Genomic DNA, 13,376 nt, shown 5'->3' with positions numbered 1-13,376 from the left:
TCTAGTATGTAATCCTTTTATAAAGGGTAAAAAAAGGTGAACGCTATTTAGCATGCTTTGCGTGTTTACCTCGTCCGAATAAGTAACTTTTCTTTATAAATCTTATATTTATTACATTAAAAATTGTATGAGACTCATAAATAGAAGTACATAAAAGTAAAAAGTATAAATTTCTAAAATTTATCATTGTTAATTTTATTTATTTAACTCAATGAAGGAAGATGTTAAGTGACTTCAAAAGCCTAAATGTTATGAAACTGATTAAATTTATAATTTTTTATAATATAAAATTTATATTTAAAAGATAAAAAGAAGATCAATATTTGGCATAAGGGCTCGAATGTGATATGTACAAAGTATTTACCTGCCATTTACTTTAATTTTTGTTTTAATGAATGTCTGCTTTCATGGTGACTCTTATTTTATTTCTAAGTATTCTGTGGATTCAAAAGATGTTTATATAATTTTTTAATTTAAATAACTCCTAAAAAGGTTTGTTGGATTGTAACGAAAAAGAAACAAAACAAACAACCACTTGAGAATCCTTATTGCAAATAAATAACTATTATTTTTAAACCTAATAATAAATATTATTTGTTCGAAAAATATGATAAAAAGACTTTTATTGAATCAAATTTTCTAGCTAAAAATATAAATTACCAGTGAATTTCTTACTTAAGTATTTACGAATTAAATTTTATGAATAACGAAATCTACTTCTAAACCTAGTAGTAAATATACTTCTAAATTTTATGATTTTTATTTATTAGATTGAATTTAAAAAATAAAAAAAGGTAGAATACCAAAAAATTACCGGAGAATTATTTTTGCCGGTTAATTATGACTCTTTGAGTAAAGTAGTGAAAGTTTTATGATTTTTGTATGAGAAAACAAAGTTATATGATTTTAGTGAAAAAATGTCATAGTTATATGACCATTTATGAAATTTACCCAATATTACACAATAGATGAATTTTGAGCACTTAGAATCAAGATTGATGATTTAGTTGCTAGGAAAGTAAATTTCCATCAAAGTATTATTATTAGTTTTTCCCAGAAAATGCAACATAAATATAATGTAACTTATGTTCACATGGAGAACTCTTACAAGTCCAATATTGAATATCACACAAAGAACAAACTCAAATATAAAGAATAAGATATGAAGTATACCTGAAGTTTTCTAAATTTCACATCATCTCATTTACTTGTAACAATTCAAATATTAAGAATTGGATACCTTCTCTAATTACGCTAGGGGCTTCGAAATAAGCTGTTCATAGTGGCAGATTCCATAAACTAATTGCTAGACCAACTTTGCTTCAATATATGGACCGAAAAAAATTTGGCCAACTCTGGTAGGAAGAAGATAAAACCTGATTAAAGTAAATAATCTGAGTGGGTTAGAGCATCATGCTGATAATGTGTTATGAAATAAAAGTAATATAGCAAGAGCTATGTTATTAATTAGGACTAATAATAGAAGAGAATGATAACATTAGAAGAGAGGATTTATTTCTTCTTTTCAGAGTGTATAAAATAAGTTTATCAGTGAACCTATTTATAGGAACACTTCGTTGTTACAAAACCAATCCAAAACCTGTTATGAATAAATAACCAATCTAAAATTTGTTATGAATACGTAATCAATCTAAAACCTGTTATGGATACATAACCAATCCAAAACCTGTTATGAGAGACATCCATCTTTGCAAGTGGATGGATCAATTTGCATGATTTATAACACATAATAAATTATTTATATTTTTGACAGTTGAGTGAGCAACTATTTAATTTAATTTTTTATACAAATAAATATTATGACATATTTAATATTCACAAGTTTACTCTTCTTTTCCCCTTAAATTTCGTATCAAATAAAACTATATCAAATAAATTGCAACAACCAAAGGTCTATTATTGAACGCCATAATATGACAGTACCTCCATATGTAAATTATTTATGCATACTCTTGAGAAGTTATTTTTCTTAATTTGCGTACCAAACACCGGAAAATAAATAAGATTACTACTTATTTTTCAAAAAAATACATTTTCCACATTTTCCACATTTTCCGTTATACCAAACACACCCTTAACCTTCAACTGCTCTATAAATTCTCAGTGCTCTTCCCTATACAACGTCTTGAAATAGAGATCAAATATCTCCTGCAAAATTTCGGAAACTGACAATACTTAACAATGAAAATTCATGGAAATATAGATTCTTATTCACTTGTAGACAAATTCAAACGTGGGTTTAAATCCCATTGGGTCAGTGCTCATGGGGTTCAAGTCTCAGTTGCTGCTACTCTACTAAGTATTGCTGGTTTCATATTTGCAATTAAAGATGTCAAACTCAGAAACGAGAAACATAGTTCGAAGAGTTATTATTGGACAATACCTGGATTGCAAAATCTTGGAAATAATTGCTTCCTGAATGTTGTTTTACAGGTAAAGATCAACTTTTTTCTTGAATTTTGTTCTCAATTACTGTAAATAAGAGGTTTTTGATGAATATGCTAAATCCATCTTTTTTTGAGTTGTGTTAATGTGGTTGTTTTAATTATTGTAAATAGGAGGGTTTTTATGAATATACTTGAAGAAATGTTTAGTTTTTAGCTTGCTGTCTGAGTTTTAGCAAATTTATAGTTGGATTTTTCTGATTGGTTAGTCTTAGTTTTTGTAAGCATGAGGTTTTTGATGAATATATTTGATATAAGTTTGATTTTTGTTTTTGTGATCAGGCTTTAGCTAGCTGTAAGAGCTTTAACAAATTTCTTGAGCACGTTGTGGAGGAATATGAGGGTTCATCAATGGAAGGAAGTGGAGACCTGCCAGTTATTGCTGCTTTGGCTTCGCTCATAGAAGGTGAGTTTGAAGTGTGACATTGTAGAATTGGTTGGTAGAACTTGTATGAATAAATGCTGACTTGAGTTCTACTAGAGTGCATACTTGGATACAAATGAAAACGGAGAAAAGCTTGTGCTGTTAGAACTTATAGCCAGGTAGAGGTTAAGCAATAAAGCGTGATGGATTGTGTTAATTTCATCTTAATTAATTATGGATTGATGAAGCACAGCCAAATATGCACAGAATGGTTATATGTCGAAGGGTGTGGTTGGCACTACCAAGAACAGAATGAACGCTTGTGGTTATATAAAAGACCAAAAAGGTACAAATTGGAATATGTAAACTGTATAGTTTATATCATTCCAGCATTTTATTAAGATAGCCATGGTTTAGGAATTGGCCCTATGTTGTGTATTGATATAAAAAACATACTAGGCACATGGAGGAGGGGGATATTATACCTTACCTCCTCTTACCTACAGGAGAGTGAAGATGTCCACTCTTTTACATTTGTTAGTCCTAAATCAGAGATAATTTTTGCTTCAAGAAATAAACGTGAAGGGTATCCTCCCTATCACAAGTGATATTAACTGTTCAATGAGAAGATTGTTGTGATGTTTTGCAGAATTATGTATTGCACGACATGGAAGAGCTGTTCTAAGTCCACGGAGATTGATGCATACCATGAGTAGTTACATTCCTAATTTCAATCTAACTAGCCAGCAGGTATTTCTTTTCGTTACAGTATGTGGACAATCTTCGTCACTAGTTCTAGTGCATTAACTGACATATTTCTGAAGTGTAGGATGCAGAGGAAGCACTCTCCCATCTTTTATCTTCTTTAAGAGCCGAATTGTCAGAATCTTATGTTCATGATAACAGCTCTTTGGCGGATGTAACTACACTTCCTAATTGTAGGATTGTTAGGCAGAGGATGGAAGGAGAAAGCGAACAGGAGAGATGGCAGCAAAGTTTTCTTGGGCCTTTTAATGGGATTCTTGGTAGCTTTTTAACCTGCCAAAGTTGTTCGTTTCAGGTTGAATGGTACTTGAAAGAACATTTACAATCATACAATTTTATTATCACACTGCTGTATCTTTCGGCACGTCGTAGAACATGTTTGCTACATGTACAAGGAAGGAAGATTCTGTAGTTGCTCTAGCCTAGTCACGTGTGTAGTCGCATTAGCCCCACTTACAAGATAATGACATAAACGACAGAACTTTGCCATATATTATGCACAGAGGAAGGGCTAAAAACTATTGAAGAGGTGTGTGATGAGAATATAAGAGTACTTGCACAATCATATCCTCCAAGAAAGTTAAAGAGCAAAGCCAGTAAAACTAGAGACACAATTATCCAAAACGATTTAATGCGATGGCGTAAAATGTAAAATAGGAGGGTTTAAGTCACGCTGGACGGTAAGTGGGAACACTATTAATCCTCTTGACGGGATGGAGTGGGGTAAAAAAAAAGACTACACGTGAGTTTCAAGGTTGGACCTTTTACTTTGTAAAGTAAGCTGTAAATAAGTGATATTTTGTATTCATTAATATGCTCTGTTTAGTTTGGGTTTGCGCTTTATCTTCTGGGTCTTCATTCATGAATTGATTTATTCATATTTTGTTGTTTCTCTTCAGATCTCTTTGGATTTTCAGTTGTTCCATAGCTTGCATCTTGTGCCAGTGTTAAGCATTGTTGGGGCCATTGTACGTTAAAAAACTCTATTGTCTTGTATCTAATTATTTATGTGCCTTACTTGATTCCATATTAATGGTGATTTCTTCTGCAAATAAAATGTTAGATGCCTGGGTGTTCCATGGAGCATTGCCTGAAGCAGTTCTTTGTTGCAGAACAACTCGAAAACTATAAGTGCAGCCACTGTTGGCATATTGCTGCCATAAAGTTTGTCTCTGCCATGGATGAAAATGAGGTAATCTTGGTTAAGAGATCTTAGTTTAGCATGCTATCTTAACCTTGAAGTTTGTGGCTATAGTCTATAGGTTCAAACGAGCCTAGGAAACATTTCTATAATATTCCTCCATTTGGCTGGAATTTGGTCACTGATTTCCCTCTGAGGTTTTTGTTGTTTAACAAATTGTGGTCCTTTTCTAGTAGCTGATAACTAGAAGCAATTTCTTCTTAGGCTATTGTTGAAAAGCTTAAGCTGTGCAATGAGGAAGATTCCTGTGATTGCAAAGAGCTACCATGCCTTGCAAGATTACCATGGTCCAATAGCTTCTCACGCACTTTCAAGCAACTCAGTATTGGCCGGAGTCCTAAGGTATGCTTGTTGGTCCATTTTCTTCAAGTAAGAATTGAAGGTGCTAAAAACAGGTTATTTACTTCGTTGAAAGGATTGACCACATATCTGTCAACAAAATCAAAAGGGAGGAAAATAAGGGGTGGGCAAGGAATAACATGCTTCTCGATATCCAAATATGCTTTAATTTTAAAACTTGGTGCTTCAGCTCTTTGTCATTTAATGGTTTCGTCTGTATTGCCATTTGTTGACTTCTTGCATCTGCTTACAGTTGTGCCACCTTGCAGGTTCTATGTCTTCATTTACAACGTGCTTCTATAAATGTATTTGGAGAACCGGTCAAACTTCAGGTACCGATATTTCTGCATAAGGGTTTTATTCTTTTGATAAGTAAATAAATTTTATTAGAACAAGAACACCCCAAATGAGGTAAAATTGTACCTTTTATCAAATAAAAAAGGAAAAATAAGGAACATCCACAGATAAGGTTCTGGTAGGCAGCATAGTGTACTCGACCATAGATGATGGTCTCAAACTACAATTTTATCCACTGTTTTAGATTTTTCATTCACATATTTCTATCATAGTTGATATTGCACTTCAACCTTTTTAATTCTTGCTCTTGTTGATTACTTCCCCTCTTTTTTGTTTGACACTCTTTTTGGTTCAATTATGCAGCCACCTATTTTCTGGGTGTGGAGATCGAGTATTAGGGTGGAGGGTTAGTAGGTAGTCGTGCATTTTTCTGTCCATACTAGTTGTATTAGTGTTAGTATGTGCTTTCTTATTTTTTAGATTTCTCTCACTGCTTGCTGTCTCTTTCGATTCGGTTTTCTTGTTATCTTGCTGGTGTTTATGGTGCTATTGCTTTTTTATGTTTCTTTGAGTCGAGAGTCTATCGGAAACAGCCTCTCTACCTCCCAAGGTGGGAGTAAGGTCTACGTACACACTACCCTCCCCAGACCTCACTTGGGGGATTACACTGGGTTTATTGTTGTTGTTATTGCATCACTGATTCCCTGCCTGTCCTCATCAGATCTCCTGAGATACCTATGAACTTTTCAAGTCCTGAAGTTTCTGCTACTCCATATCTGAGCTAGCTGCTTTCTGCATTTCCACTGTCTAATTGGAATCATAGGAATCCTCATATGTATAGTAGTCTATGCATTACTTAGAACATCCCTCTCCAAAATCAATTTATATTCAATTTTGGTTTATGCATCATATCTCCATAAATATTCGTCTGTCATTCTCTTTTGTCAGTTCCCTTCCTTATTTTCCCTTAATAACTAATGCTTTAGCAAGAAGACAAGAATGTGCTGTGGCCTACTATGTTCTATCCAAGACTAGAAGAGAAAGCTTACCCAATTTTAGAATGTGGCATATACCTGGATTGATTCGCAGCTTGCTTGCATCATGTACTTTCCCCTTTTTACTTCAATCAACTCTTAGTCTTGATTCAACTCTGCCACTTTTGGTTCCGTTCTTGATTTTTTTTGGGCTGTTCTTACAATTCCTATTTCCTGATTCTTGTCCCTAGAGATGCCTTTTCTTTCAAGTCGGCTTAGTCTCATGAGAAATTGCTGTTTCATCTAGGTCTTCAGCTCGTAAAAATCTCAAACTTATTAAATATCTGGTTCAGTGATGGATCTTGAGATTGGGGGGCATGTCCTGTAATTGTCATCACGCCATTTCTAGTTGAGGGGGATTATGTTTATTATGAAACAACATCTTTTCACCAAGTATCCATGTAATTTAATTTCATCCACATGCTTCCCTACGCCGGCATTCACCTGTTATTAGCTGCTCAAATCACCATAACGGTTTGCTCTGGCACCTCATGTCTCTCAAGCCATCGGAAACTTTTCCTATTTCTTGCAATATGTTTCTCACATAACACCTTCTTCTTTCCGCCTTCCGGCAGTGAGAACAGTGATCCTCCTTGAAAACAGACCACCTTTAGTTTAAAGGTCTTGCTCTTTCTCTGTTCAAGAATCTTTTAAGTTTCAATTTTTGCTGACTGGCCATATTCGCCCTGCCCATTGGGTTCACCGAGTGATGCTATCTTCTCCACTTTTTCCCTTGTGTTTCAAGTTGAGCTCACAGCTGTACATGTTAACTAACCTTAGCTGTGTTCTTTTAGATTTGCATTTTTTCTTAGGAGCACGACTCTGTTACCTTCTAAAGAATTTGCTTTGATCAGAGATGTTTCTAGTGAGAAGTGTTACGATAGTTGCCTATTCAAAAAAAGGGATGTTATCACAGATACATTTTCTGTACCGTATTGCACAGTTTTCATTAATATAGGTCCTCCACTAGAAAGAGAGGACACCCTTTTCTACTTTTTGCTGTCGCAAGTTATGTCCATCTTTCCTTTCCACTAGAAAGAGAGGACACACTAGAAAGAAGACTATTCCTTTCCTTTTGTTTGAGTGCTAAATCAGCTTACTAGTTGCGTAAGACCAACTTCAGGCTTGTCAGAGTTACAGCTTTTGGCTACTAAATGTTGACTGTAGCCTTGGACCTGCCTTGACTTCAATTACTATGTAATTTCCATTTTCGCCCATATGTTCATCTCTAAACCTAAGGGACAACCTAATATGGAGTTGTTTGATATTTTACATCTTATTCTATGCTTTGGTGCATTTTGCTGTGTTTTAACTTTCACTGTTTGAATTTTGTGTTCAGGGCCATATTTCGTTTCCATTGATTTTGGACTTGGCTCCCTTTGTGAAGAATGGAGTGGGGACAAAGAATCGCGAAGGGAATCTGCAAATAGGAAAAATAAAGCATCAGCAACAGTCTTTCCCTTTGTTTGATTACTTAAATCTGCAAGATAATAACGAGATGTTAAATTGCATCACCCAAAGTGAAAGAACGTTTTCTACAGAAGTAGAAGATACGGCTGCTTTGTGTGTCTCAAATAGTTGTGGTGTTAATGCACCAAAGTCAATATCAACTTTGCTCGATACAGGAGGCTACAAGGAGATGAGCTTAAATCAGCTGCCTCCACATTCTGGCAATCAGGTTGGTTGGCTGCTTGCCTTAAGTAGATAATCTCAGTGATTGGGCAACATGGTATTTACATGACCACCTACTCTCGAAATGAATTTGCACTGTCTAGCTTTAAGTTTGTAGTGGAATCTCTGGCGCTGGAGGGAAACTTTCAAGTAGTACTTTTCCTGAGTAAAGTACTCGTATATCTCATGCTTGCCGTCCAGAAAATCTCAACTCAAGATGGGAGGCTTGTTGCTAATTAAGCATGCGTTTATACTCCAATCTTGTGATAGTCTGGGGAATACACAACTACGCCTCAATCCCTAGCAAGTTGGGGTTGGCTATTTGAATCCTCACTATCTATGTCGCTCCATTCAAACCTTGTGATATTTGAGGATCTAATGGAGAAATATATGAAGAAAACTTTAATAGAGCGACATGAACAGTGAGGATTCAAATAGCTAACCCCAACTTGCTAGAGATTGAGGCGTATCGCCAAAAAGATGTTTAGAGTAGAGAACATCCTCATCAAGGACAAAAAGGTTGTGAATCTCTTGATTCACAATTAGGCATAAAAAGCTATTTAAAAGGAAACCAATAGACTGTAATTGATCACTTATTCCTGTCGACCCCTGGTATTTCTTTACTTCGTTTGGACCTAAGAGTCACATTTTAAGGAACAAACAAAATTTTACTATGTCTAATTACAGTATTAATCTTTTCCGTATTTCCTATATTTCTTATATTGCTGTTATTTTGTTATTTTATGTTATGTTATGTATTTTATGTTATTTAGTATGAGTCTATTGATAGTACTAATGTATCGTCTCTTGTTGCTGTCTTGAGCCGAGGGTCTCCTGGAAACAGCCTCCCTGCCCCTCGGGGTAGGGGTAAGGTCTGCGTACATATTACCCTCCCCAGACCCTACTTGTGGGATTATACTGGGTTGTTGTTGTTGTTGTGATTACAGTATTAACTTCTTAGGGAACAGATGGTGACTAATTTAGAAGTAGGGGGCACATTGTTTTCCATGTTACGCTCTATTGCTCTGTTCCGTGTTCATTTGCTCTTGTCCATTCCCATAGTTCCCTAACCCTTGTTGAACCTAACATAGTCACACTGTAAGGATCAACCAGAATACCATGATGTCTGCTTATAGTACTAACCTCATGGGAACAGATGGAGACTAACGTTGGAGCCTTTTAACATCTACAGTTTACTCAACATTTTGTGTTTGTACAGTTATTACAAGGTCAATCATTGTGCATTTAATTCTCTACCCTTAAATGAGCTTTTGATACATTTCTATTTGCTATCAAGATTTCAGCTTCATGATTAACAAATATGTACATAAAAACCTCGCAGCAATCTTAGTTTCATGTTTATCTAGCTTAGTTGTTCCTCTTTATCTTTCGCGTTGCAGGGTGAAGCTTCCTCAATAACACTTTCCAAACATCATAAGTATCGACTAGCCTCTGTTGTGCAGCACTTTGGAAGAGTTGGTAGCGGGCATTACACCGTTTACAGACGAGCAACAGCAAAAATAAGCGAAGACGATCCTGCAGGACTACTGGGATCTATTGTTGATCAGTGGTTTTGCATCTCAGATACCGACATGCATAGTGTTTCTGAGAAAGATGTTCTAGATGCTGAGGCAACCTTACTATTCTATGAAAAAATTTCTGATTGTTAAAACTTTTGCTGAGTTATATAGCTGTTTGTAGTAAGCTTTAATAATTTGTGCTAGCAACTCAGAAGCTGCGAGTCATTGTTATGGCCCATTTTATGCTTGCCCGGAGAATTGTTTTGGTGACTCTGGTGAACCTATTGAATTTAGTCAGATTTGAGTGTACTCTCTATTGTATTCTTTAATCGCTTATTATTTCAGATGTATGGCAAATTTTCCCCTTTAATATTAATATTATTTTGTTAGAGATTTTATATGCCAGTAAAAAAGAGTCCATTGCTTAAATGGTCACTTAACTATCTGGAATTATAAAGTAAAGTCATCTTTCTTTTGTTTGTAACAGAAAAGTCACTTAACTATTAGTCTGTTTGCCAAACTGCAAAAATTAGCTTATTTTGAGAAGTATTTTTTCTCAAAAATGCTTTTCTCAAAAGTACTTTTGGTGCGAAGTAATTTATGTTTCGCTAATTAATTTGAAAAGCACTTCTGAGCAGCAATTAGTGTTTGACCAAGCTTTTAAAAGCTGTTTCTAAGTGTATTTTTCTCAGAAGTGCTTTTGGAGAGAAGTTACTTTTTCTGCTTCTCCAAAACTGCTTAACATTTCAGCTTTAAAAAAAAAGGTGGTTCTAGGATTGGAGAAGCTTGGCCAAACAGGCTATATATCTATAGCACTCAAAAGCTCACTCAACCAGATTTCCCAAACTTTTAATTGTCAAATACCTATTTTATCCTCTAAAATTGGTATTTGATATTATGGACTTACCTATAGAATAAATAAATTTTGTCTACAAAATAAAAGTAAAAAATAACATGAGTTTTCTAGCATATATAATGTCGGAATAATAATAAAATTGAGCATAATTTTCAAGAATATATAATGCATATTATAAAAGTACCTTTATTTTAAATAATTATTTTTATATTACGTGCATGGAATATATATTATAAATCCTTTATTTTCTTTCATTCTCAATTGTGTAAACATTTTTTTGAGTTTTTGTTGTTAATATCAAAATTATTATTAGGAACAACAACAATAACAACAACAACAACATACCCAGTCTAATCCCACATCGTGGGGCCTGGGGAGAGTAGTGCGTACGCAGACCTTACCCTTGCCTTGTGTGGATAGTGAAGCTGTTTCCAATAGACCCTCGGCTTAGGAAAGCATAAGCACCACATTAATGAAAATATAGACAAGAAGGGACAGTACTAAAAAGCCATATAAAAGCTGAATAAAAACAACAAGATAATAAGGTAATCAACAATGAAAGAAAACAACGGTTAGTCATAAAAACCTACTGCCCACAGAAAGCGAAACTGCGTGCCAATACTACTGTTATGAACACTCTAGACTATCTATTCTACTACCCTAATCCTCAGCCTCTATACCTTTCTATCAAGGGTCATGTCTGTGAGCACGTGATTTTTGCCCTATACGAATTACTCCCATAAAATTCAATACAAAATAACTTCTTTTCATTATTTGCAAATTTTGTGGATTTTGCTGCATTTTCTGATAATTGTTTGCAATTTGTCTGTGCATTTCATTTCATTTAATTAATGAAAAATACAAAAATATGTTGCATTTGCATTTAGGATTTAATTTTACATTTTAGGATTAATTGGCAAATTAGTTATTTTATAAATGAAAAATCACAAAAATAGTTTATTTTGGCACTTTAATTTCAATTTTTCGAATTTTTGTAGTTTTTCTTTAATTTGGCATCTAATTAGTGGTGGTAATTATTATTTAGAATTAATTAATTCAATTTGATCAGACAATTTGATTAGGAATGAATTCAGGTTTTATTTTTAATTTTAAATTTTATTTAAAAGGAATTAAAGGAAAAATTGAAAAAAATAAAAAGAAAAGAAATAACAAAAGAGGAAGTCAGATTTTGGGCCTTCTCTAATTCTAACTCCCCAAGTCCAAAACCAAACACCCATTACCCGTTCAAATCGCCCCACATCCGGCCCAGATCCGAGTCCAACCCGGTCTATTCCCCCAACTAAGTCAAACGACGCCATTTTATCCTTGTTGATCTGGACCGTTGATCTCAGTTGATCAAACGGTCCGCAACTGAGCCCTTACTTGATATATATATATATGTCCTAACGCCCCCCCCCCCATTTCATCATTCCAACACCCCTCTCAGAACACCCCGAAACCCTAGCTAAGCCGCCCCCAAATCCCCGGCCTCCGGTGGCGGCGCCACCTCCAAACGCCACCAAAATCACACCCTATAGCCTCCTCACTCCCCTCTTTCCAAATCTCATATCAGTTTCCCTCGAATGTTGCCCAATTTTCTCGAATCTTAGATCGAAAGTGAACCCTGAAAATCCAAAAGTCATCTGTTACGGGATTTGGTAGCATGCATGGTCCTAGGGTGACGATTCTTTGAGTTTTGAAGTTTGGACTCAACAGGACTGGTGTGGTTCAGCTTGTTCTTAACAAAGAACAGTTGACCGACATTAGTTTTGCTGGGTCCGTTGCCTCCGTCTGGTTTTGAAGTTTGACTTGGTAAGTTTCTTTCCTTTTTGTGTTTTCTTTCCCTCATCGTGTTATTTTCCTCCCCGTTCCTTTAAAGCCTAGTTTCCTTATAAAAATCTGGCTGAAAATTCGATTCGCTTTCTGAGTGCAAACTTGTTCTTCTGTTCATTATTGCATTTTCCTTTTCTTCTTTCTTTCTTCTTTTGTGAAATCTGTTTCTTCGACCTCTTTAGTTGGTTAAGCATGGCTAATGTTCTGGTTTGTTTTTTTGTGTGTTTAAATCACTAGTTAATTAGGCTTATAACTCAGTCAATTTCTCGCTTTGTATTTAAGCTAATTAATTCATTTCAATTTCTCACTTTGCATTTAAGCTAATTAATTCATTCGCCTTCGTCTTTGTTTGATTGCATTTTAAAAGGTTTCCGGATTTCTTCTTTTGGGAATTTTGGTCAGTTTTTTAAATGTGAGAATTTTGCTTAAATTGAATAGGGCTCTGAAGGGCAAGAGCCCAAGTGGGGATTCAATTTGGATTCACAGACCCATATCACATTTAGTTGGGTCAACTTGACCCATATTTCGAAGGGTAATAACAGGGTCATTAAGGAGTAATTTGGGTAGTTTAGGTGGGGGAATCTTTTAGTAATTGATTACAGAAGTTTCTAGTGGGGGTTTCTAAGGAAATTTCAGATTTAGGGTGTTTGAACTTGGGGAGCAAGTCAGAAAATGAGGGTTCAATTGGCAAAAAAATAAGTTAAGGGAAGGATTAGAAGTGCAAACTGGAACCTGGGGTCTGCCCTATTGACTTGCCTATAAAGGCACTCTTACTTGCCTTAGAAGGGGAGGATTTTTTAGGAGCTAAAAAATATCAGAAAACGCAGGCAGCTAAAAATGGGTCTACTGTTCCATTAAAAATCACTGAAATTCTTCAGATCCTCACTTTAATAGAATTCTCAAACAGCTAAGTGAGTTGAGTTTTTGTTGTCATCCAAGGGCTTGGGCCCAGATTTTAGTTGTATCCTGATTTTGAGCTTTGGGTGTTGCTGTTGTGGATTCTAATTTGGTTCAAAGTGGTTTTTCTTCTC

The 13,376-nt window shown here is 35.1% G+C and overlaps 1 protein-coding gene across 2 annotated transcripts; it reads left to right on the top strand.

Annotated features, from left to right (window-relative positions):
• Positions 1–2,101: 2,101 nt before the first annotated feature.
• Positions 2,102–10,045, top strand: LOC107825716 (ubiquitin carboxyl-terminal hydrolase 27-like). Of its 2 annotated transcripts, XM_075232125.1 has the most exons (10): positions 2,102–2,454; positions 2,748–2,871; positions 3,479–3,579; positions 3,659–3,889; positions 4,494–4,562; positions 4,658–4,786; positions 5,000–5,137; positions 5,404–5,466; positions 7,805–8,143; positions 9,537–10,045. In XM_075232125.1, the coding sequence occupies exons 1-10, from the start codon at positions 2,203–2,205 to the stop codon at positions 9,804–9,806; spliced, it is 1,716 nt and encodes a 571-aa protein (XP_075088226.1). In that variant the 5' UTR covers positions 2,102–2,202; the 3' UTR covers positions 9,807–10,045. The 2 variants fall into 2 exon arrangements, with proteins under 2 accessions (XP_075088226.1, XP_075088256.1); XM_075232155.1 differs by lacking the exon at positions 3,659–3,889.
• Positions 10,046–13,376: the final 3,331 nt, after the last annotated feature.

This window comes from Nicotiana tabacum, chromosome 1 (genome assembly GCF_000715075.1).
Source record: "Nicotiana tabacum cultivar K326 chromosome 1, ASM71507v2, whole genome shotgun sequence".
In the NCBI taxonomy this organism is placed as follows: Eukaryota; Viridiplantae; Streptophyta; class Magnoliopsida; order Solanales; family Solanaceae; genus Nicotiana; species Nicotiana tabacum.
The sequence above is the reverse complement of the archived record's forward strand: the minus strand, read 5'-3'. Positions and strand labels throughout refer to the sequence as shown.

Excerpts from the sequence above, each read along its gene's own strand:
- LOC107825716 (XM_075232125.1), top strand. The coding sequence starts at position 2,203 with ATGAAAATTCATGGAAATATAGATTCTTATTCACTTGTAGACAAATTC. Across the intron at positions 2,872-3,478 it reads TTTGGCTTCGCTCATAGAAG|AATTATGTATTGCACGACAT; the intron begins GTGAGTTTGAAG and ends GATGTTTTGCAG. Across the intron at positions 3,890-4,493 it reads GCCAAAGTTGTTCGTTTCAG|ATCTCTTTGGATTTTCAGTT; the intron begins GTTGAATGGTAC and ends GTTTCTCTTCAG.